The sequence below is a fragment of the Nicotiana attenuata genome, chromosome 12 (assembly GCF_001879085.1).
Source record: "Nicotiana attenuata strain UT chromosome 12, NIATTr2, whole genome shotgun sequence".
Lineage (NCBI taxonomy): Eukaryota > Viridiplantae > Streptophyta > Magnoliopsida > Solanales > Solanaceae > Nicotiana > Nicotiana attenuata.
This window is the reverse complement of record NC_032000.1, coordinates 3,968-29,504: the sequence shown is the minus strand read 5'-3', so window position 1 is coordinate 29,504 and position 25,537 is coordinate 3,968. Positions and strand designations below refer to the sequence as shown.

Sequence of the window (25,537 nt, the reverse complement as noted above, 5' to 3'; positions counted from 1 at the left end):
ATTACAAAAATATCGTAGCTACCAAATCATTAAAACCTAACAACACATAATATCATTTTAATTCGAATAAAGAAAAGAAGAGGAGAGAAATTTAAATCTGTCGTCGCTTTATATTCAAGTTAACGGCAAATTAAATTCTTAGCACTCTTGGTGAAGTTAATGGTTAGCGAATTCATCCAAGCCTTCTATTCATATATTCCATCCAATGGAATAGTGTGCCAGATTCATAGTGCATACTACTATCCCTTGATTTAAGATTTAGAGTAAAAGTTCCGGAGATGCCAACTTATATAAGAACTCGGATGAAGAATTAACATGATAAAAATAAATTGGAATAAATAAATCGGAGTATGGTCAAAATATTATAAAAAACCGAAACGATCGGAATCTTTCGACTACATTTCACTCGGAATTTTTCAGTCGGAAAACTGTCAAATTCTAGTAGTGATATACATTATGGTTATTTGAAAACAACTTTCTGCTTGTAGTGAGTGTAATGATAGATCCACTTTTTTTTCTTTTTGCAAGTGAAGCTTGTTCTATATTACGTATACAATAGCAAACGATAGCAATTTTTCAGGGAAAGGTCTCAGATGGATTCATATGATGGAAAGTACCATATATTTTAAGGAAGGTCTTAGGTGAGAGAGGAGAGATAGAAAAAAAGAGATTAGGAGAGAAAGGGGGATTGGCGTTTTAGCGTGAGAGGTAGACAGAGAGAAATGGAAAGAGAAAGAATATACGGAAAACTAGGCTTGAAACTTTGAATTTTGAGGGTGAAACCATTTTTTTTTTTTTTTTAACCGCAAATTTTGCATATGCCAGTTAAATATTTCAAAATTTTGATTATGACACATAAATTAAAAAAAGATGGAGTATTATAGTTTTGCAGATAATTGAATATGCTAGGGTGAGAATTACGAAAATTAAGAAAATATGGTGCAAATAAGAAGTTGTGCATAAATTAGAGTGAGCCAGAAACTGCAATTATTTATAAGTTATGGGGCTAAAGTTAACTTTAGCTATACTTTAAGTTTCTTATTAAATTACACGAAGGCTGTAATTCCCCAATTTGGTGTGTAGGGTTTCGTTCGAGAGAAGCATGCTGTCGCAGCCACCGCCACCATCACCATCACCACCAGGATCAAGCTTATCAATCGCATCGGATTCGCTGCCGGAGAAGACACAAAAGTTCAACGAGGGAGATGGAGATGGAGATGGAGATAAAGGAATCTTGTCAATCGCATCGGATTTGCCGCCGGAGAAGAAACAAAAGCTGAACGAGGGAGATGGAGATGGAGATAAAGGTCAAAGCGGAGACTTGTCAGCCGAATCGGATTCGGATTGCGAAATTCAGGAGGCTGCTCCCGTCATGAAGTATTATTTAGAAGGAGTTTGCCCTTGCTGCGATCAGAAGGTGACTATTTGGCAGAGGTACCGCCAACTAATCAAAGAGAGTGAGGTATATTCAATTAGTAGTATTTGTATCATTACTAAATTTTCGCCACACAAATATTATCTCTTCTGCTTAATCCCATTATGTGTATATATATACATATGTCTCTACCTTCTTTTGTTTCTTGCTTTATTATTTAGCTCTTACATGTCTTTCTTACTACTATAAGTTAACTATGCGTCTGGTGCATGCAGTAGGTGATTTTTGTGTCTGATTGGTTGAGTTGTACTTTGCTAGGGCTTTGACATTAAAGATGAAGATCTAGTGGATGCTCGATGGTGACCATCTGGCCCATGACAGGGTACTTAAATAATCCTGAGAATGTTAAAGGAGTTGGAAGATTATGCTCAAAAGGCACTTGATACATACAATGCTCGAGAGGTATGCTCTTTTCACAGTTTCTATTGTCTTTCCAGTTGTTCTTTTCCTTTTGTTTTCTCTAGAAAGCTAAAAGCGTTCCCTTGTACTAATATTATTAGGGCACTAAATATGTGGTCGAGAAAATTCTAAAGGTGAATGGAAGTGGCTGTCGTGACTTCCATTTCTATATTACTCTTACTGTCAAGACATCTGATGGCGAAAAGCTGTATTTTCAAGCTAAGGTGGTGCGAAGTTTGGAAGGTTCTTTGGATTTCCCAGTCGTCAGGCCTAGGGTAATGAGAACTGCTATTCATTCCTTAATTCTGTTTATATTTTGGCATGCTGAAATTTCTAGCTTTAGTGTTCAAGTTTCATGACTTTAACGATCTCATAGAAGACTACATTGAGTTTTAAGTCATTAGGCTGCTGCAAGGTTTAGATTAGTCGCGACAAATTAGCATTCATTAAGAACCAACTAGCTGTTGATGGTAGATATAAGTTCTTCTAGACAAAATGTTACTTGTATCTAACTTTATGCAATACTATTTGACACCACATGCAGATCAAGATATTAATTTTGTTTAAGATTGTATAAGTAGTAGAAGAAGAAATCTCAAAAATAGAGGGTTGAAAAGCTTTTTGATAAAAGAAAACCACATGAAAGTTCAAGTTTGATTAATTACTGAACTTCAAAATCTGTTTGTATGAGATAATATTATTAGTTGAATACTAGAGTGATCAAATATTTGAGTTGTAAGTTAAGTGTGATTATTTGAGATGAAGGAAGCATGGGAGGACCTGAAACATATATCTAAACTATATGTGATATCCAAGTTGCTGTACTTGTCAAATAAATCTCTGAAGAGAAACTTGTCCTAATACTTATGGACTCTGAAATTAGGAAAACTAGCCACGGGATCAAGAGCAATTGGGGCTCTGTTTTTTGGGAATTCTTTCAGGATTGTGAACTTGGAGAGAGTGAAAACTTTGTGCATTAGACCTTAGCCAAGACACTGGCTCGTTTGAGGGCTTTCCTACCCCCCCCCCCCTCCTCTCTCTCAAACTCACGCATGGATTCTCTCTGCATGTTGCTGCTGCAGCACTCAACCTAAATTTCCTAGTCTTTTGTCTTAATCCCTTCATGAAAAACATGTCATCCCTAATTTGTGCTTCACCAAGTTTAGTTTGTCCCCTCTCCCGTGGCCTCAAGGTTTGGTTTCGTTCCAATTCATCTTATTCTGATCTATATTTCTCTATTCTCACTTTCATTTGGGCTCATCTGCATCACACCCAGCCGTGACACATTCCTCCCGTGCTCTCCAATGCTAAGAGATTAGGTGTCCTGTAATTTATCAGTTCTTTGTCAACTCTATGTTATTTTTATATGTGGGGTTTGGGCAGTGTTATAAATAGCGCTCGCCTCAGCGCTAATAGCGTGAGGCGCGGCGATGCGAGGGTGTGTCGCTTCAGAGCATCTATTGCGTTGCCATTCCAAAGAGCGCTCGCTTCAGGGTGTGTTGCGTGAGGCGACAGTGTGGCGAGTAGCGACTGTAGCGTCGCTATTTTTTAAAAAAAAAGAGAAAGGGAGAAGATATAAGTCGGGAATTAGGGCTTCGATCTTTTCACCTGCGAACAAAAAAACTTCAGCGATTAGGGCTTTTCACCTGCGAACAAACCAACGGTCTTCTTCAGTCTTCTTCTTCATCATCTAGCTTCATCTTCTTCAAACTTCAACAGCAAAAAAACAGAGGTATTCTTCTTCTTTCTTCTTCTCTTCTTCTTTTTATTTTTTTTCTTCTGTTTTTTGTCGATAGAAACAGCGCCAAATAGGGTTTGTATTTGTGCTGTTTTTGTCGAGCAAAAACTGAGGGTTTTCTTCTTCTCTTATTTTTTTTGCTCTGTTTTGTCTTCTTCTTTATTTGCTGTTTTTCTAGAGGCAAAAATTTCATTTTTGTTCTTCTTTCGTTGCTGTTTCCAAAGGCAGAATCAATTTTTTGTTTTTTCTTTTTGCTATTTTTTTCCAGCAAAGGTATGCTCTGTTTTTTTTGTCTTTTTTTCTTTGCTGTTTTTTCCAGAGGCAGTGTTACTGTTTCCAAAGGCAGAATCATTTTTTTTTGCTCTAGTTTTTTGTCTTCTTTATATAGTAGAATTAATTGCATATTGACTTGATAATTTTTTTCTATAAAACAACGTTGAAATGGCGTCATCCGATAATACTAAACGAAATGATATAGCTTGGAATTATGTTATACAAGGCTCGTCAAGATTCACAATTAAATGTGTGTTTTGTGAAAAAAACATATAATGGTGGGATAACTCGTGACAAGCAACATTTGATAGGTGGATTTAAAAATGTAATACAATGTCCCCTTTGTCCGCCCGATGTTAGGGAGGAAGTAAAAGCGTTTGTTGAAAAGAAAAATATGGCAAGAACTCAAATGAATTATGAAGCATCAGTGAATCTAATTGATGAAGATGATGAAATGGATGAAGAAGGTGAAATGGGACCTCCCCCCTCCTAAAACTCATAAGATAAATCCAAATACGTCTAGTGGGTCATCCACGGCACGTACGGTGACAAAAGGTCCTCTCAATCTTTATTTCTCGGCAAAACAAGAAAGGGGAAAAGGTAAAGAAGGTTCAGGTTTAAAAGCCAAGAAGATTTTGAGGGATCACGCCGTCAGTGCCTTTGCATCATGGATGTGCGATGCAGGGCTTCCTTTCAACTGTGTCAACTACAAAACTTTTGACAAATTCATTGAGGCCGTAGGACAATATGGCCCAGGAATGAAGCCTCCTAGCTATCATGAAGTTAGAGTAACTCATCTTAAAAAGGAGGTGAAGAAGATAGACCAAATTATTGAGGAGCATAAAGTGGAATGGAACAAGTTTGGATGTTACATTGTGATGGATAAATGGACAGCACAGAATGGAAAAATGATCATAAATGTGTTGGTGAACTCTCCAAGAGGGAGTGTTTTTCTTGAATCTTACGATGCTAGCAACTCTTCTACGGATGGAAGCAAAATGTGCAGCTTGTTTAGAAATACTATTGATAAAATTGGAAAGGAAAATGTTGTACAAATTGATACAGATAATGCTAGCGAGAATGTTAGTGCGGGGAAGATGATGGAAGCTATGTATCCAAACATTTATTGGACTCCATGTGCTGCCCATTGTATCAACTTGATGTTTGGTGACATATTAAAGGAACACCCATATGCTTCAGGTAACTTTAATATAGTTATCTTTAAAGCCTTTAACTTTATTTATACTTATGTCCTATCTTATTAAGTATTAACTATAAAATTGTTATTGTTACTTTTGCAGTATTCACTAAGGCCGTCAAGGCATATGCTTACATCAGTCAAAGGCCTTTGTTGTTGAATTGATGAGGAAATTCACAAATGAAAGAAATTTGGTGAGACCGGCCAAGACTAGATTTGTAAAGACTTTCTTAACTTTGCATAGTTTTTACTTGCAAAAGAAAAATTTGAGAAGACTAGTTCATTCGACTGAATGGAAAGATAATAAATATGCAAAGGAAGCTGCGGGGAAAGAAACTGCCAAAGTTCTTATTTCTCCATCATTTTGGAATGACGTCGTTCGGGCTCTAAAAGTTGGTGGTCCTTTGATTAGGGTGCTTCGTATGGTGGATGGGGAGAAAAAATCACCAATGGGCTATCTTTATGAAGCTATGGATAGAGCCAAAGAGAGTATTGCAGCGTCATTTGATGGAGATGTTAGGAAATATGAGAAAGTTTTTGAGATAATTGATACCAGGTGGAACAATCAACTCCATCGACCTTTGCATGCAGCATGCCATCTTTTGAACCGGAGATTATTTTACAAGAACACTAGAGATGAAACTTTGGATTCAGAGGTGTGGATTGGATACCATGCATGTCTTGAGAAGTTGATCCCTAATTCAGCGACGATAGATCAATAGGGGAGGAGTTTGGTAAGTACTTACAAGCAGAGGCTCTATTTGGTTTACCGGCTGCCATTAGAGCCAGAGACATAAGGTCGCCAGGTAACTAACTTTAATATAGATATCCTTATAGCTTTAATTTAATTTATTTGATTTATACTTGTTAACTTTCAAAATATTTTTCTATAGTTGAATGGTGGAAGCAATTTGGACATCAAACTCCAAACTTGCAAAAGTTTGCCATCAAAGTATTAAGCCTAACTTGTAGTGCATCTGGATGCGAGAGAAATTGGAGCATATTTGAGCATGTAAGAATTGATTTATTATATTAATATATTCTATATTGTATTATTATTAGTATCTATTAATTAATCTAAATAACTTATGCGCAGATTCACTCCAAGAAAAGGAATAGGCTTGAGCTATCGCGTCTCAATGATGTAGTGCATATTAAATATAATAGAACATTGAGGCAACGTTATGAAGCTCGCGATACCATTGATCCAATTTTGTTGGACAACATTGACGAGGCAAATGAATGGTTAACTGGAGCCCCCCAAAATCATGAAGATGAACAAGTGTATGAAGGAGATGATCTTGATTGGGGTACTGTTTCTATGGCCGTTGGAGTTGAGGAGAATATCTATGGACTTAGAGGGAGTTCTTCAAGTTACAAGGGAAAGGGAGTAGCAAGTTCAAGCCGGTCCCTAATTGATGAAGTGTTCGAGGATGAAGAGGATGATAGCCAATATAATGCTAACATTCATGAAGTTGTAGAATTTGAAAATCTTGAAGAAGAATAGATGTTGCTTGTTTTAGAGTTTAGACTATTAGTCTTTAATTTATGAATCTACTATGAGTCTATGACTATCTATTAAGTCTTTAATTTTTGGATGATATATTTATTAATATATTATTGTTATTCAGTTTTTAGGTATATGTATATAATATTTTATGTTTTTGTATAAACTGTCGCTTCACATAAAAAGGCGAGTGCTTCGCTGCGCGCCTCTCGCCTCAGTGAAGCGGGCCCTCGTCGCTATTTGTCGCCGCAAGCTATCCTAAACACTGGGTTTGGGTGGTCAATGAGCAAGAGTAAAGAAAGAAGACGAGAAACTTGGGGATCCAAATTTGTGGCACTTGAGTTCATAACCATTTGTTGTGGGCAGCGTTACCTTGTAATTGGGCTGGTGGGAGGCACTAGCTACTCGTGAAACAGTCAAGGTGTGGCGTGGCGCAAGTTGGCCCGTACACGAGAAATTTGAAATTGTCGTAGTTTCACTGATGCATCTGTTGTGTGCTCACCAATTATTTTTCTAGTATGCTTTCTACTTTTGAAATCTCCGCGAACATAATTTTTGGTAACAAACTTTCTGTTATAAATAGAATTCTATTTAAAGTGAATGCCTATATTTTAGAGAGATTTTAGAGTTTGTTACTTGGTGGCTAAGTTACTTTTTCCCTAAAAATAGAGGGATTTTATTCCATTGTAGTTGATCACAAATCAATAAGAATTCTCTCTACTTTTCTCTGTAATACTCTTCTTCTTTTATTATTTTATAACATGTTATCAGCACGAGACTCTGACCAATTGAGTACAAGCTTTGGGATTGAGCATAATAATTGTCAATTGTTCCATGAACCCTTCATGATTAAATTCTAGATTTAAGGTATGTATTTTACCGTATTTTTCTCTTTTATTCTATAATTTGATTTTAAATACAAGCAAAGAAAATAAATTTTGATTATAACTCTAATGGAGTTAGTAAGAAATTATGACCACTCGAAGTGGTAAAATTTCTATGTCTTGCAATGATCAAAGTCATACATGATCGTGAGCACAGGAAGTGAAAACCCGTCCCGTTGAATTTGCTTCATTCTCATTCTCTTAAGAGAATGTGATAACAATATGTGATAAGTCTGAAAGAATGACAAAATTATTACTATGAAGCTATCAATGGATGTGGACGTGGCAGTACACAAAATTATAATCGTTTATCATTGTGATAATGAGAATAATAAGGATTCTCAAAATAATCCTTCACTCTGTGAAAGTAATATTTGTCATCGATTTGACATGAGATTTTATAAAGCACATATAGATGATTATGGTCCATTCATGATGTGAATGTGACAACATCTGATTTATAAATGCATATTAATTCTTGGAAGAATATGAATGTGCTAGTGGTAGTGAATATACCACACCCACCTCTAGAAGGAGGTTTGAGATGATATAAGAAAATAATGTCATTATTATGGCATGAATGGTCATTGGTCACGTACCTATTGCACGCCAAAATATTTTGGTAATGTGATTATTAAAGAATAACATTAATGCAAGAAACATATTTTGCATATAATTTTGACCATAACCATAATGGTATAACTTTCTCTTTAAAAGAAATATTCACCATATGGATGTTGATGAATATGTGGTAGTACCAAATTAATGAGAGCTCTGGAAGAACCAAGTATTACTATTTTGGAGGAATAAAATTAATTATCAATAAGACATTGTGTTGTAGTAAGTCTCAAAGAAACTTAAATGAGTTTCTAAAGTATTCACGAAAGCGGTTGGTCATACTGAGACTATAAATTAAGGAAAGATTTAATATCTTCTATTACTACAACTTGTAACGGGGTAATAAGTATGTGAAAAGCTACCCGCTTTATTCTCTAGTTTGTACTACACAAATAAAAGAATGCCACAATAAGTAGATGTTTATTGATATAAAAACCCATATCATAATAAACTTGGAGTTTATTGATAATTCCACACGTCATGGTGTACATATGAAGTCTATCAATATTGATAATTTATTCAGTTGGCATAATTGGTTTAGCCATATCAATTTAAGTATTAAATACAAAAATAATAGAGAATTCAAATGGGTAAATATTAAAGAACTAGAAAGTTCTTTATGAATTCTCTTATATTTCTTGTTCTCATTAATTAATAGACCAACTAAAATTGGGATGAATCCCATGAATGGGCCCATTCACCTGCCATGTATACCACATAAGATGCATCTATGAGATGGTTACATGTGCTATTATTATTAACCCGCAACATGGTGTTTTGCGAGGTAACTTGCTCAATAATTTAATTTCGAGCATAATTTCCAGGTTTACTATTCAAGAAGTTCATCTTGATAAGATGGTTGACATCACAATTGGTTTAGCAAAATAATTTATTGAGTGCCTCCACTTAATAGCTAAACTATTGCTTATGAAAACAAAGTTATCTATATCAGTTTGATATAGGTTATATACGAAAGTATATTACATTCTCCCCTCACAAGTGATTCAGGATCAGGAACCAAATAATTTCATCTTATTATTATTGATGTGCGGTGTATATTTTGATTAACACCATAACATAGAAAGGTGAGTTTTCAAAATTGAGGAAGAAAGTTTTTCTAACACGAGGGGGAGACATAATAAACAGTTGAAAAAAAGTTATATGGAATGAATTATCATTTGTACATCTAGATCCTCGAATAAGATAATATGAACTTGTGGTTCATAAAAAAGATAATTCATTTGCAATATATTGCAAAGCATGCTAGACGCATTTGCTGGCCTAAAGAAAGTAACTATATTCTCACTGCAAATGCTCCTATTAGAATAAGTCCTACAAGGACAAAGTCTATGGTACGCTTAAAGCGTATAGACAAATCGGTTTCAAATAAACTTCATGATAAAGAAGATGGGCAAATGATCAAAATGCTCATAATAAAGGAGGCAAGTGATCTAGAGGATCACATGACATAATACTTCTTAAAATCTTATGAGAGATTCAAGTACCTGAATATATGATGAATGAATGGATCTCTATGTTATGTCTTTATGAAAAAAATATTAAAACTGATATAAAATGTTCGTCGACGAAATCTATGATAGCGCTAAGTATAGATGAGGACCTCAAGTCTGTCGAATACAAACACAAAAATATTGGCCAAATGGAAGAGACACAATCAAATAGAATTGGTTTCATATGAAATGTATGTAGTTTTGAACATGTAGTTCAAATACTTGAAAGTATAAAGTCAATGATATGTGCAATCAGTTTTCGATATCCTGTTTGTCTAGCATGACATGAAAACTTGATATGCATCTAATTAAAGTCTATTATATAACTTATATGACTTAACTTATATGACAATCCTTGAAGGATTTAAATTGCTTAAAGCATATAAAATTCTTGGTCATGAAGTACTACATCCTAAGTACAATTTGTGCACATTTGTATCTTGCTATAATTATAAGCATGATAATGTGATAGCGAGAATTTTCAAGGTGCAACATATTCATTGGAGTTAATATGGGTGATTCATTCACCAAATCTCTGCCAACGTCAACCTTTAAGAAGCTAGTGTACAAGATTGGGATGCGAAGGCTCAAGGACGTGAATTTATGCTCTCATCGGGGGGAGTTAATGCGCGTTGCACTCTTTTTTCCTTACAAGGTTTTTGTCCCACTGGGCTTTTCTTGCAAGTTTTTAACGAGGCAACCAAAAGGCGTATTTCTAAACATGTGTACTCTTTTTCCTTCTCTAGAATTTTCCCACTATTTTAGTTAAGGTTTTAATGAGGCACATTATCTGTTGAATAGACATTCAAGGGAGAGTGTTATAAATAGAATTCTATTTAAGGTGAATGTCTATATTTTAGAGAGATTTTAGGGTTTGTTACTTGGTGGCTAAGTCACTTTTTTCCTAAAAATAGAAGGATTCTATTCTTTGTTACTTGGTGGCTAAGTCACTTTTTTCCTAAAAATAGAAGGATTCTATTCCATTGTAATTGACCACAAATCAATAAGAATTCTCTCTCTACTTTTCTGTGTGATACTTTTCTTCTTCTTTTATTATTTTATAACACTTTCTTTATATGCAATATGATAGCTTTATTTGTTAGATAGACGTTCTTTAAATGCTTATTGTTTTTATATGAATTCCAGTTTTCAAATGATTTATACTCTCTATCTCATCTCTTGATTTTTAGAGAAATAGCTAAAAAGTTGCATAGGCTTCTCCCCACCCACCAATTAAATCAGTGGTGCCATAGAAGTCACAATTTTTGCATACTGAAATTCATTCACCTATGGTAGAATGAGTGTTGCTATGTCATGATTATGTAACTTGCATTGCTTGCTGGCAGATTGCATAATGTGTGTGAAAATGAACGCAGAAATGATATATTCAGTTTTGATTAAGGATTTGTAATCCTGGAAACTGTTTTTGTAATCCTGATTTACTTGAGGATTCTGGGGATAATGGGTGCTGTACTGCTCTAGGAGCATTACCTTTTCCACGGGGGCTATACTGCTTAAAGACTGGTAAATTTCAGCATTTGCAAATTGCTAACTCACTTATGCTATTATATTTATGTAGGCGAAGGGAGATAAGGACATACGGTGATGTGAAGTCTGTGCATCAAGGTTTAGCTTCATGGTAACAGCTTGTGGAAATGTTGGATAGGATTAGCAGCTTTGTGGTGATATACTATTTAATTGCGACAAAATTACATATAATGCACTCCATAAGTTGACCTTGCATTATTTTAGCCCACTTACAAGTTTGCAAATGTGTAGCCAAATATCAATAAGCTTAGATCTGGATTTTTTTTAGCCCACTTAGAGATGCCTTTCGGTAAAACTTTTCAGAACTCCAAAGCATCCTGCACGATACAATCTGGGTGTGTGGGGAGGAAAAGGGCGGATTCATCAAACCCTTCCATACACAGGTCAAAAACATTTAATGGAGGTTATGAACATCCTGATAGCTTTCTCAGCTTACCTTCTTCACCTATTGAAATCTCCATTCTTAGCTAAGATATAAAGGTCATTGCCTCATCCTTAATATGTCTTTTATTTATCCAAGGCAAAAAAAATTCAACACTGTCTTCCTTCACTACTAGAAATACGATCCAAACTTAAAAGGGATACCCTGTCCAAATAAGGTCGTCCAACTTATACTAAGACCTGCATTAATCCAATAGCATTGCATTAAAGTCTAGATGCTCATCCATATGGAAGTAATATGTTCATTCAGTGTCAAAGCACTCCTGCATAGAATAGCAATAATTATTGCAGAGAGCGGTTTCTCGCATTAGATTTTAACCTATAAGATAAAAGGACATTACACATTATGGTCAGAAGTTAGAAAACAGCTCAAACAACAAAAATGAATCAAGACAACTACATCAAATACAATTGAGAAAATCCACAGTACTGATCTGCATTCTGCAACAACTACATCAAGTATACTTTGCAAAGAGAAACAGATTCACTTATACAAGGCTGATACATTATTTACAGGATCCAAATATCAAAAATTGCAAGTGAAAATCGTACAAAAAATTCGTCAGAAATGCTTATACACTTTTATACAAAGAGGTATATTATACATATAGTTGTATAAAAGTCTATAAAAATGAAGAGGAGGAGGAGGAGGAGGAGGAGGATAAGAAATGTATCAGCCTTGTATAAAATAATGAATAATAGATGTTTATACACTATTATATGTTATTTATACAATATTATACACTATTATACAAATGAATCATATTAATGGAGCTTCACTGGTTCTTCTTCTTCTTTGGGCATCTTCTGAAATTCAACTCAAATCTACCTCAAATCTGCTCCAAATCACTTCAAATTTGAGTTTTGAACTCCCCTTGACGATCCCAATCAATTGGGCCAACACCCAATCCAAACAACTAACAAAATCGAGAAATCCAATTTTGAAATTGAAGCTTCGAATGACCTTTAATGGTGACTCCAAAATAGTAATTCTCTTAAGTAGTATTTTTTCTTCTCATCTTAATAGTGATTATCAACTTTGAATATGGAAGGAGAATTGAAGAATATATATAATGGTAGAGAAACTTTGGGGTGCAAAGTCGTGAAAGAGGAAGAAGAAGAAGAACGAAGAAAAGAAAAAAATAGGGCGGGCTAACTGGTGAAATTTTTTTCAGATTATATACAACCTGGGCTATATCAGGTAAGAGCTTCAAATGTGGGCCATTTTTTGATTGACTATTGGGCCAAGTGATAAGGAGCGTAATTTCCCCTTTTATTGCCCTTCTTATAGCCTGTTTGGCCTAGCTTCTTCCTAGTCCAAAAGTGCTAGGAAGAACACTTTTTTGGGAAGCCTGTTTGGCCAAGTTTTTTTTTTTTTCAAAAAAAATACTTTTTTTCTAAACTTGAGGTGTTTGGCCAAGTTTTTTTTTTTTTAGGAAAAAAGCACTTTTGGGAAGAAGCAGAAGCACTTTTTGTGAAACAGAAAAAAGTAGTTTTTCCCCCAGAAGTAGAAGCAGTTTTGACTTTTCTTTTTACTGAAAATCCCCTTAGCAAAATGTAGTATATTCCAGAATAACCTTATTCTAAACCTAGTACTTGGGATATTAATCTATAAATACTTTTCTTATTTTTAGATAGCTTTCTAATATATAGTGACTTCTGCGTGAATGTTTTTATATTTGTTGAATATTTATATTTAAGTCATCTTGAAAGAATTGAAGTACTTTTTAATTTTATTTTCATATTTTATTTAAATAAAATAAAAAACTTAATTATTATCTTTAGTAATAAAATTTTGATATTTTTTATTTACTCACATAATATTAACTATTAAGTAAATCTCTTCATGTCCTAATTCTTAATTTTATACTTAAAAATACTTTTTGAAAAGTTTGGCCAAACACAAATTATTACTCAAAAGTGCTTTTCTGATTGATTAGCCAAACACAAACTTTCTCTTCACAAGTACTTTTTCGAAAAACATTTTTTGAAAAATCACTTCTCAAAATATTTTTCTAGCTTGGCCAAATTAAGTTTTTGGCCATGTTATAGTTATGTCTTAAGATGTTATAATTACCTAAAGATTTGGTCGTTTGTCACGGCCCAAAATCTAATCATGGTCGTGATGGCGCCCATTGTGTTACAAGGCAAACCCATTTCCCAAAACTACTAATTAATTTTAAGGATTTAATAAAACAATACCAACATTCAAATTTCTCATAATCTAAATCAACTCTAAATATAATTAATATAAAAATACGGAAGCTAGCCCCAAACATCGGGGTGTCATTAAGTCAAGAGCGTCTAAAACTATGAACTGAGATATATAAACAGTCCAAAGAAGAAATGATAAAAGGAGTAACAAGGTCCTGCGGACGTTGGCAGCTACCTTGCAGTCTCCAATTAAAACTGGTCTGAACTCAACGATCGCCGCGCTCTAACTCACCTGGATCTGCACATAAAGTGCAGGGTGTAGTATGAGTACAACCGACTCACTAGTAACGGAATTAACTAAGGAACCGAGCAATAGTGATGAGCTAAGCAAGTCCAATTATTTATTTTCACAATTTAAAAATAAACAGAAATAAACAGGTAAATTTCATAACTCAGTAAATGCCACAAAGAAATTTAACAAATAAATGCAGCAATAGCAAAAGTAAATGCAACCTCACAGTAATGTCACTCCATCACTCAGCACTCGTACTCAACACTCAACACTCAATACACTCACCACTCCGCGCTTACTAGGGTGTGTACAGACTCCGGAGGGGCTCCCAAAGCCCAAGCTCTAAGCACCGACAACTCACGTGCCACCATATTAATACCTCTGTATCCGCACGGTCAACTCATGTGCTACGCGGACAACTCATGCGCTATGGTATGAATACCTGGACCTACACGGTCAACTCATGTGCTACGCGGACAACTCATGTGCTATGGTATAAATACCTGGACCCACACGGTCAACTCACGTGCTTCGCGGACAACTCACGCGCTATGGTATTAATATCCTCTCAACCAGGCTATCATATCAATACCTGGATCCGCATGGTCAACTCACGTGCTACGCGGACAGCTCACGCGCTATGGTATCAATACCTGGACCCGCACGGTCAACTCACGTGCTACGCGGACAACTCATGCGCTATGGTATTAATATCCACACAATCAGGCTATCGGTCTCACTCAATCATGTACCTCACTAGCCTCACCATCATCAACAAATAAGGGGACACAACCCACATCAAGTATCACATTATATTAGCAAATAATAGAGACGGAGGTAAACATGTATAATAATTTCTATGACCGAGTATAATTAATGTGAGCATGAATAAAGCCTAAGCATGATCCCTAACATGAAGGCAGACAAGTTCAACAACAAGTAAATGCATGAACACAAATAATGGCCATTAGGCCTCACAGCCTCACAGGACGGACCAAGTCTCAATCCCTCGAGGCGTACACCCACACGCCGGTCACCTAGCGTAGGTATCACCACCAAACAATCATATGATGTCAATATCTCTGGGTTTATACCCTCAAAACCAGAGTTAAAGCTGTTACTTACCTTAACAGCGTAAAATTCTACTCGGGGATGCCCTCGTCTCTGGACTCAGTCTCCAAAAGCTCTGAATCTAACCATCGCCATGTGCTAAAGAATTGAGTTCCAATATAAAAACTACAAAAATGCCAACAATCCGAAATCGGCCAAAACCCGGCCCCCGAGCACGTGTCTCGAATTCAGTCAAAAATGGCAGAATCAAAATCCTTGTCCTCTCCTGAGTCTAACCATATAAAATTTATCAAAATCGGACTCCGTTTGATCCCTCAAATCCCTACCTAAAACTCTCCAAAACTCAAGCCCTAACCCCTTATTTCACTTTGAAATCATCAATCAAATCCCAATAACGAAGATGGATTCATGAAGTATAACCAAAACCGAGTAAAGAGCACTTACCCCAATCCCTATGGTGAAAATCGCCTCCAAAATCGCCCAAATCCGAGCTCCCCAACTCAAAATATGACCGAATGAACAAAACTTAGTTATATATATTTTCTGCAGCTATTCTGCCTCTTTTCTCATGCCAAACAATCCCGAAACTAGTATTTTATGGATTCCTTGTGAAATTTTAGTTAAGTTAGGCTTTTGAATCACTCAATTTGACCTTTTAATGAATGAGATATGTAGGTTTTGATATTTGCAAATAGTGCAGATTTTTAAATACGCAATCAGTGGCAATTTTGTAATTAATCTGAAAAATCTGGCAGCCTCATTCTTAGTAAAATGACCATAAAATCCTCATACGATGTCCAAATTCGATGATTCTTTCTGCTACGGGTCCGAATTACGATACGGATCTAATGCTTCAATCAAAAAAAAAAAATCGGAGCTCATTTGTTCGACATGATATCATTTATGCTTGAAGAAACGACGTCGAAACATAAGAAAAACGAGCGCAACACAACCCAAACCTATCCGAAACTCACCCGAGGCCCTCGGGACCTCGACCAATAATTCCAACAAGTCATATATCACTACCCGTACTTAGTCGAACTTTCGGAACACCCACAACAACACCAAACCAAATCAACCTCGAATTCAAGCCTAAGAACTTCTAAACTTTCAAATTCGCCAACGACGCCGAAACCTATCAACCACGTCCGAATGACCTCAAATTTTGCACACACGTCACAAATGACACTATGAACCTACTCCAACTTCCGGAATTCCATTCCGACCCCGATACCTAATTTTCCACGGTCGACCATTTCTAACTTTCGCCAATTCAAGCCTAATTCTACTACGACCTCCAAATTACATTCCGGACACATTCCTAAGTCTAAAATCACCCAACGAAGCTAATCGAATCATAAAAATCCAAATCCGAATTCGTTTACTCATAAGTTAACTTCCGATTGACTTTTCTAACTTAGCTTTCTAACTAAGAGACTATAACTCTCACAACGAACGATCGGGTCGTTACATCCTCCCCCTCTTAAACAAACGTTCGTCCTCGAACGAGTCTAAAACATACCTGAAATTACATGATATACCACATAATTCAAACACTCACAACGATGATTTCTAATCATAGTAGCTGCCCAAAACAACCAAAGGCTGGTAATAAACCTCTTATCAGACAGAGCCTGAACAAGCTATATCAAGTCACAAATCAAACACCCATTAATCCTTGGTACATCTCAAGTAAACCCTTCTCGTCACATTCGATCAATCCGCAGTCAAATCATACTCGCCACATAGCCATCAAATCACAAATCCCACTAATAGGGACACTAACGGACATATAAGTACGTGCTTACACAATCGAAATCTTCGTACTCCAGCTACAGACAAAACCCAGCCTCAAGTCCCCCAGACTAGCCCAACATCAACACACAGAAATCACATCTCACACCTCATCCAGGGAATCACTATCCGTTGATGCACAACTGATACCGAGCGCTCATGTGCGCATACGAATGCGTGGAAGGAATTCAAAGAGTTATACTTCAAGCTGAATCAATACCGCACGATAAGAATTCAAGAAGGTGAAGTTTTCCTAAAGGTTCTACAGCCTCTCGAAGATAAGTGCAGACGTCTCCGTACCGATCCGCAAGATTCTACTAAACCTGCTCATGACTCGTGAGACCTATGTAACCTAGGCTCTGATACCAACTTGTCACGACCCAAAATCTAACCATGGTCGTGATGGCGCCTATCATGTTACAAGGCAAGCCTATTTCCCAAAATATTACTACTAATTAATTTTAAGGATTTAATAGAACAATACCAACATTCAAATCTCTCATAAACTAAATCAGCTCTAAATATAATTAATATAAAAATACGGAAGCTAGTCCCAAACATCGGGGTTCACTAAGTCAAGAGCGTCTAAAACTATGAACTGAGATATATAAACTGTCTAACTGTCCAAAAAGAAATGATTAAAGGAGTAACAAGGTCCTGCGGACGCTGGCAGCTACCTTGCAGTCTCCAATTAAAGCCGACCCGAACTCAACGATCGCCGCGCTCTAACTTATCTGGATGTGCACATAAAGTGCAGGGTGTAGTATGAGTACAACCGACTCAGTAGTAACGTAATTAACTAAGGAACTGAGCAGTAGTGACGAGCTAAGCAAAATAGTCCAATTATTTATTTTCACAGTTTAATAATAAACAGAAATAAACAGGTAAATTCCATAACTCAGTAAATGCCACAAAGAAATTTAACAAATAAATGCAGCAATAGCAAAAGTAAATGCAACCTCACAGCAATGTCACTCCATCACTCAGCACTCGCACTCAGCACTCAACACTCAATACACTCAACACTCTGCGCTCACTTGGGGTGTGTACAGACTCCGGAGGGGCTCCAAAGCCCAAGCGCTAAGCACGGACAACTTACGTGCTACCATATCAATACCTGGATCCACATGGTCAACTCACGTGCTACGCGGACAACTCACGCACTATGGTATAAATACCTGGACCCGCACGGTCAAATCACGTGCTACGCGGACAACTCACGCGCTATGATATTAATATCCTCACAACCAGGTCATCATACCAATACCTGGATCAACACGGTCAACTCACGTGCTACACGGACAACTCACGCGCTATGGTATCAATACCTGGACCCGCACGGTCAACTCACGTGCTACGCGGACAACTCACGCGCTATGGTATTAATATCCTCACAATCAGGCCATTGGTCTCACTCAATCATGTACCTCACTAGCCTCACCATCATCAACAAATAAGGGGATACAGCCCACATCAAGTATCACAGTATATTAGCAAATAATAGAGACGGAGGTAAATATGTACAATAATTTCTATGACTGAGTATAATTAATATGAGCATGAATAAAGCCTAAGCATGATCCCTAACATGAAGGCAGACAAGTTCAACAACAAGTAAATGCATAAACACAGATAATGGCCATTAGGCCTCACAGCCTCACAGGATGGACCAAGTCTCAATCCCTCGAGGCGTACACCCACACGCCCATCACGTAGAGTGGGTATCACCACCAAATAATCATATGATGTCAATCTCTCCGGGTTTATACCCTCAAATCTAGAGTTAAAACTGTTACTTACCTTAACAGCGTAAAATCCTACTCCGGGATGCCCTTGTCTCTGGACTGGTCTCCAAAAGTTCCGAATCTAACCATAATCAGATTAATACCATCACCATGTTCTAAAGAATTGAATTCCACAATAAAAACTACAAAATATGCCAACAATCCGAAATCGGCCAAAACCCGGCCCCCGGGCACACGTCTCGAATTCAGTCAAAAATGGCAGAATCAAAACCCTTGTCCTCTCCTAAGTCTAACCATATAAAATTTATCAAAATCGGACTCCGTTTGGTCCCTCAAATCCCTACCTAAAACTCTCCAAAACTCAAGCCCTAACTCCCTCAATTTCACTTTGAAATCATCAATCAAATTCCAAAAACGAAGATGGATTCATGAAATATAACCAAAACCGAGTAAAGAGCACTTACCCCAATTCCTATGGTGAAAATCGCCTCCAAAATCGCCCAAATCCGAGCTCCCTAACTCAAAATATGACAGAATGAACAAACTCTAGTTTTATATATTTTCTGCTAGCTATTCTGCCTCGTTTCTCATGCTAAACGATCCCGAAACTCGTATTTTATGCCTCCAATGGATTCCTTGTGAAATTCTAGTTAAGTTAGGCTTTTGAATCACTCAATTTGACCTTATATTGAATGAGACATGTAGGTTTTAATATTTGCAAATAGTGCGGTTAAATACGCAGTCAGGGGTAATTTCGTAATTAATCTGAAAAATCTGGCAACCTTATTCTTAGTAAAATAACCATAAAATTCTCATACGATGTCCAAATTCGACGATTCTTTTTGCTACGGGTCCGTAATTACGATACGGATCTAATGCTTCAATCAAAAAAGAAATTGGAGCTCATTTGTTTGATATGATATCATTTATGCTTAAAGAAACGGCGTAGAAACATAAGAAAAACGAGCGCAACACAACCCAAACCTATCCGAAACTCACCCGAGGCCCTCGGGACCTCAAACAATAATTCCAACAAGTCTTATATCACTACCCGAACTTAGTCGAACCTTCGGAACACCCAAAACAACACCAAAACACCAAATCAACCTCGAATTCAAGCCTAAGAACTTCTAAACTTCCAAAATTCGCCAACGATGCCGAAACCTATCAAACGACGTCCGAATGACCTCAAATTTTGTACACACGTCACAAATGACACTACGAACCTACTCCAACTTCCGGAATTCCATTTCGACCAACCCCGATATCTAATTTTCCACGGTCGACCAAAATTGCCAAATTTCTAACTTTCGCCAATTCAAGCCTAATTCTACTACGACCTCCAACTTACATTCCGGACACACTCCTAAGTCTAGAATCACCCAACGAAACTAATCGAATCATAAAAATTCAAATCCGAATTCATTTACTCATATGTTAACTTCCGGTTGACTTTTCTAACTTAGCTTTCTAACTAAGAGACTAAGTGATCATTTCACTCAAAAACTACTCCGAACCCATACCTACCAACTCGATACAACTCAACACAGCCGAACAACTCATAAACAAGCATAGATGGGGAAACGGGGCTATAACTCTCAGAACGAACGACCGGGTTGTTACATCGTTTAAGGTGGAAGAATTGCTCCATTTAATTTTCTGGTGTTTTTATTTGGGTGGAGCCTAATCAGTATTCCTTTCGTTGGGTGAATCTTGAGACTCCGGTCATCGCTTTGTCCGTTGCCATTATAAAAATGGCTATACTAAATTGTTAACAAAGAAACTTGACAAAGGTATGTTTAATAAAAAAAGTGTAAGTAAAGTGTTGTTCTCAAACGCACACGCAAGTATACGTGGTCGACAAGTAATATAGGATTGTAAGTCCTGATATCATACCCACAAGGACTCGTGATTAACTATCAACTAAATTAAGCCCAAACAATTAATCTATTCAATCGATTTTCTAAAGGGTGAATTTTTAACTAAAACTAATCTAGAGTAACTAACTAAGAGATAAATGAAACAAGGTTGCAATTTTAGAGATGAATTCAATAGGAGAAAATATTCTAGAGCTTTGAGTTAGCTAACAATCCCGTTGAGTTTTCTACTTAAATTGTCTAATTAATTTATCTAGTTTGTTGGTTGACAAGGTTAATATTACTTGTAATATTCTCTTGAAGTACTACTCGCCTATTCAAGCTAATCTAACGCCTATATTCCTGTGGAATTAGGATTAACAAGAACACATTAATAACTCCTGTATAATAACCAAGAAAGGCGATTAGGTATATCCTTATCCTGATTGCAAATCCGTTCCCGATGCTCAGGTTCAAGATTTTGCTATACTCAATCTTATATGCAATCTAAAATTCTCTCTCCTGAGTTCAATCCTAGATTCGTAGATAGTATTCAATTGGTGATCAATCAATCAAATAATTAAGCACAAGATTGAATAAATAAATCAATATGATAAAATAATAAGAGCAATTCAAGTTTCAAACTACACTGTTCATGTAGCACCCCGCAACTCTAGAGCTAATAAACTATGAAATTAAAGGAAGAGAAGAGAAGAAAAACTAGTTGGATGCTTCCTCCAAGCGTGGTTTATGTTCTCCCCTCTAAAGTTGCGTGTCTCCTCCCAAAAATATGTTAGATATTCTCCGACTTAGGTTTAGAGCCCCTTTTATACGAGTAGGATCGTGTGGAGCCGGAATAACTTTGTCCCTAGCGAAGTAGGAGAGTACCACATCACCCAGCGTCCAGGGCATCGTGGGGCGCTAGCCCTGGCGCAGAATGCATTAGCGTTTTCACACTCAATCCCATTCTTCACTTCAATGCCTTGGATTGGATTTCACTCCTTTATTTTTCTTGTCTTCCACTTGGGGGGACAAACACCAAAGGGTGTCCCCCCTTTTTTCTCCTTTTTTATTCGTTTATTTTCCTTCTTTTTCTTCCGTATTTTTTAGTTTTGCTCCAAATCTCTTTATCTTCACACTGCTTTATTCCTACACAATTAAAATATAATATTAAGCATAAAGTAATTTAATTAATACTCAAAAGATAATTAAAAGTGCTATAACGTGAGGCAATATGGTTAAATATATGCATTTTTGACCGAACATCATAAGGCAAGAGTGTCCTGCAAAAGGTGCTGTATTTTTTTCTTTTTATTTTATTCTATTTTTTATTATTATTTTTTTATTATTTTTTTTTTTTACCAAAATCGTCTCTTGCCTGATTAAATATAATAGTTTAAGTCGACTATAGTTGTGTACATTATGCTAGAGTTTTGAAGAGCATCAAACCATTTTATTCATCATAAGTAAACGGATTAAACAAATGATGTATACAATTGGCAATGAACCTTATTCCATGAAGGAATTGACCCAATTGGAAAGCCTCCTTTCGTCGTTAAATTAAAAGGTTAATTGATGCATCATCTTCTCCAGACTTGGATCAAGCGACCCACGACGATCCGAGCGTGCCTTGGCGGCGTGTGTATAAGTCATCTCACATGTCAACACCCTAATTGCTTTGAAAGATAATTTTTTTAGTATTGAGATGAAATAAAATTGGATAAGATGGAATAGATACAAAAGATTGGAATAATCAAAAGAAAGTAATGTGAAATTGAGGCACAATTGATTAATTGACTCGCATATGAAGCAAGAGGAGACCTTTTATAAGCTCGGGGCTAAAATAAAATTTACCTATTACTATAAATCAGCATAAATACCACGAATGTTGTAGTGTCTTGCCATCCGAAATTCTAATTTATCATTAACTCAATTTTCATGCATTTTTTACTTTAACCTCTTTAGAAAAATTAACTCTTTCAATACAAAAGAAGGCTAACACTTTTATAGCCTCTTAAACCTAACGCTTTACACTACCAGAAAATGATTCAATTTCGATAGAAAAAAGTATAGTTGGACATTTCCGACGGGTTCGATAGAAAATGTGATGAAAAATATTACTCTATTTTTAAATAAATTTTACGGCAAATATTCCAACACTACCCGTCCCATTTTTCTTCTCTTCTATGCTTAACCCCCCTAAGGTACCTCCACGAAAGCAACGACATCAGCCACCGTGATCCAAAGCAGTTCCGGCGAGCTCGCTCTATCTATCTATCTATCTATCTATCTATCTATCTATCTCTGTGTGTGTGTGTCGGTTTCTCTCTCTACAGCTTTCGACGCGGTTTAGCTGGGTATTGATTTGCTTGTTGAATCTATTTTGGGTGGTGATGGAGGTAGTCCCATGACAGAGAATAATATTAAATTTTTTTGATTTAATAAAATTTGAGAGATCCTTTTGAGATGTACTTAGGGGCTCAATGCGAATCAAATGATGAGGCTAAAAGCTTCTTCAAACAGCTAGAGGAAGCTAGTTGTCCACTGTATGAAGGTTTAGTGCATTCCAAGTTGTCCGTTTGCAGTTAGATTACTAAGTATTAAGTTAGATAATTTTGTTTCTCAAGAGAGCATAGAATCTATCATTGAGTTTATGAATGAACTTAACCCGAGTAAAATTGACCTACCCAAAGATTTTTACATGGTAAAAAAAATTGATTTTCATGTTGGATCTTTCCTAAGAGAGGATTAATTATTGTGAGAAAAGTTAAATGTTATTATATAAGAATGTGAAGCATTAGAGAATTGCAAATTATAACTAGCCTCGTTACAAATGCTACTAAGAAGAAGAATCTAGTGAAGGTGATGCACTACTTACCCCTTATACCAAAGTTAAAAGGTTGTATGCGTCAATGAGATCCGCTCATCATATAAGATGGCACTATGAACATGGAAAGTCTGTTCTATGTAATCCGTCACATAGAGAAGCATAGAAGCATTTTGATATGGTGCTCTCAAACTTTGCTAGTGAACCAAGAAACAGTAGGTCGAGATTATATGCTGATGGATTCCCTTCATTTGTTGTCTCTACTACAGTATATTCATGTTGACCAGTGTTTATTACACCGTATAATCTTCCTGTAGGACAATTCCATATTTATTTCTAACATATATTATTCCAGGTCCGCATAAAAATAGATTGATGCATACATGCAACCTTTGATTGATTAGCTATAGTTATTATTGCATCAAGGTGTGGAAACTTATAATATATGAACTAAACAAAATTACAGATTATGTGCTGCTTCGAGGTTGACTATAAATAGTTTTTCTGCATATGAAATGACGTCCGGATGGCCGACTATTGGAAATTTAGCTTGCCCAAATTTGTATGTAAGATACAAAAGCATTCACTTTGAAACATGGAGGTAAGAACATATAATTTGACTGTCCCCGTCGATTTTGCCTATGGATCATGAGTTTAGGAGAAATACTAGTGTATTTATGAAGAACCATGCTGATTATAAGGATCCATTGTCCTCCTTATTGATAGAAAAAAATTGAACAGATTTAGGGATATACCTAAGATAACAAAGTCTACATCGTCTAATAAGATATCCGGTTATGGTGTCACATATAACTTGACTAAATGGAACATATTCTGGGAGGTACTGTCACACCTCCTTTTTTACACACCTACCCCAAAGGATAATGTATAAAGGAGTTTTTCCATTTAAAGTGACATTATTCGAAATGGGATTATTTATTTATTTTATAGAGTCGCCACTTGGGATAGGACGGGCTTTTGGTGTCCCAAGTCACCGGTTTAATTTAATCCCAAATCGAGGAAAAATTTCGACTTCCCAATTGGAGTCTGCGAACCAGAAATTCTGTGTAAGGAATTCTGTTGACCCGAGGGAAGGTATTAGGCACCCCCGGATCCCGTGGTTCTAGCACGGTCGCTTAAATTATTATAAATGGCTAAAATCTGGTTTTGATACATATTTAAACCTATAGTGCAATTTTAAGATTATTCACCGCTTTTAGTTTATTTTGTTTTTTTAGAAAGTGAACGCCGTTTAAGAGCGTGCTTTTGGATCACGTCACATGAAATGCACCCGGATCCTCAACACCTCTTATTCAACGTTTTGGGATTTGGATTTGGGTTGCATGAAATGCGCACCCGAGTTTAGGAAGGTACAATTATTAAACAACGCGCCTAAAGCGACTAGCGTGTTGATATCTTTGCGGGAGACCATGAAAATTTAGCTAAATGGCTTACCCGATTTCTAAATATTTTAACATAGTATTTAATGAGGGCCCCGCAATTTGTATGTTTTATGCGGCGAGGCTCATCTCATGTTTTATTTAAAGGGTATTCTAAAGAAACTATGATTTTCTATTACAGTGTTGTCTCTAAAAGGCCCTAATTAATTCGCATTTACGAACTCGGGCCTCAAACTCAAGTCCGAATCCAAACAAAAGGGGAAAACCCTCTTAATTCGAACCCGCCACCTAATTTGAAACCCAAATTCGTATTTGTGAGTTAATTTCCATGTTCTAATGTAGTTTTAAAGACTTCTAAACTTAACAATTTGGGCTTTGCACATCAGCCCAACATGCAGCTTTGGTTTTGTTAATGCTGCTCATTCAGAGTTTGGGCCACGATCGCGAGTCAGTTTTGGGCCTCTAATTATCAATTGAAAGCTATATTAAACTTTAACTACAAGGCTTCGAAATTTTCTGTTCGGATCTACTTTTGAGTTTTAGCCCAAAGATAAGAGCCCAGATTAGAATTGCCAATTCCAGATTTAGATTGTTGCAATAACTTGATTCTGCGAAATCAAAATTAACTTTTTATAACATCAAGATTAATGTCGACTGTTCATACTAAAATCTACTTTTGTTTAATTTGACATTCAAAACTAGTCAATGGTTTATAATGGCAAAACCAGTCAGTATTCAACAGTACGCTCCATATTGCAATTCTGCTTTTGAATTAACACAAGGGAATTAAGGCGTCAAACTTAACTAAACTGAACTCTGTTAATGTCGTCTAGATACAATACTTAT

The 25,537-nt window shown here is 36.4% G+C and overlaps 1 protein-coding gene across 2 annotated transcripts; it reads left to right on the top strand.

The window, feature by feature from the left end:
* Window positions 1,057-11,335, top strand: LOC109235130. Of its 2 annotated transcripts, none has more exons than XM_019401094.1 (4): window positions 1,057-1,462; window positions 1,694-1,837; window positions 1,936-2,109; window positions 11,143-11,335. In XM_019401094.1, the coding sequence occupies exons 1-2, from the start codon at window positions 1,103-1,105 to the stop codon at window positions 1,736-1,738; spliced, it is 405 nt and encodes a 134-aa protein (XP_019256639.1). In that variant the 5' UTR covers window positions 1,057-1,102; the 3' UTR covers window positions 1,739-1,837; window positions 1,936-2,109; window positions 11,143-11,335. The 2 variants fall into 2 exon arrangements, with proteins under 2 accessions (XP_019256639.1, XP_019256640.1); XM_019401095.1 differs by lacking the exon at window positions 11,143-11,335 and adding an exon at window positions 7,322-7,345.

Coding starts and splice junctions, on each gene's coding strand:
- LOC109235130 (XM_019401094.1), top strand. CDS start 1,103: ATGCTGTCGCAGCCACCGCCACCATCACCATCACCACCAGGATCAAGC. Junction 1,463..1,693: donor AACTAATCAAAGAGAGTGAG/GTATATTCAATT, acceptor GTACTTTGCTAG/GGCTTTGACATTAAAGATGA.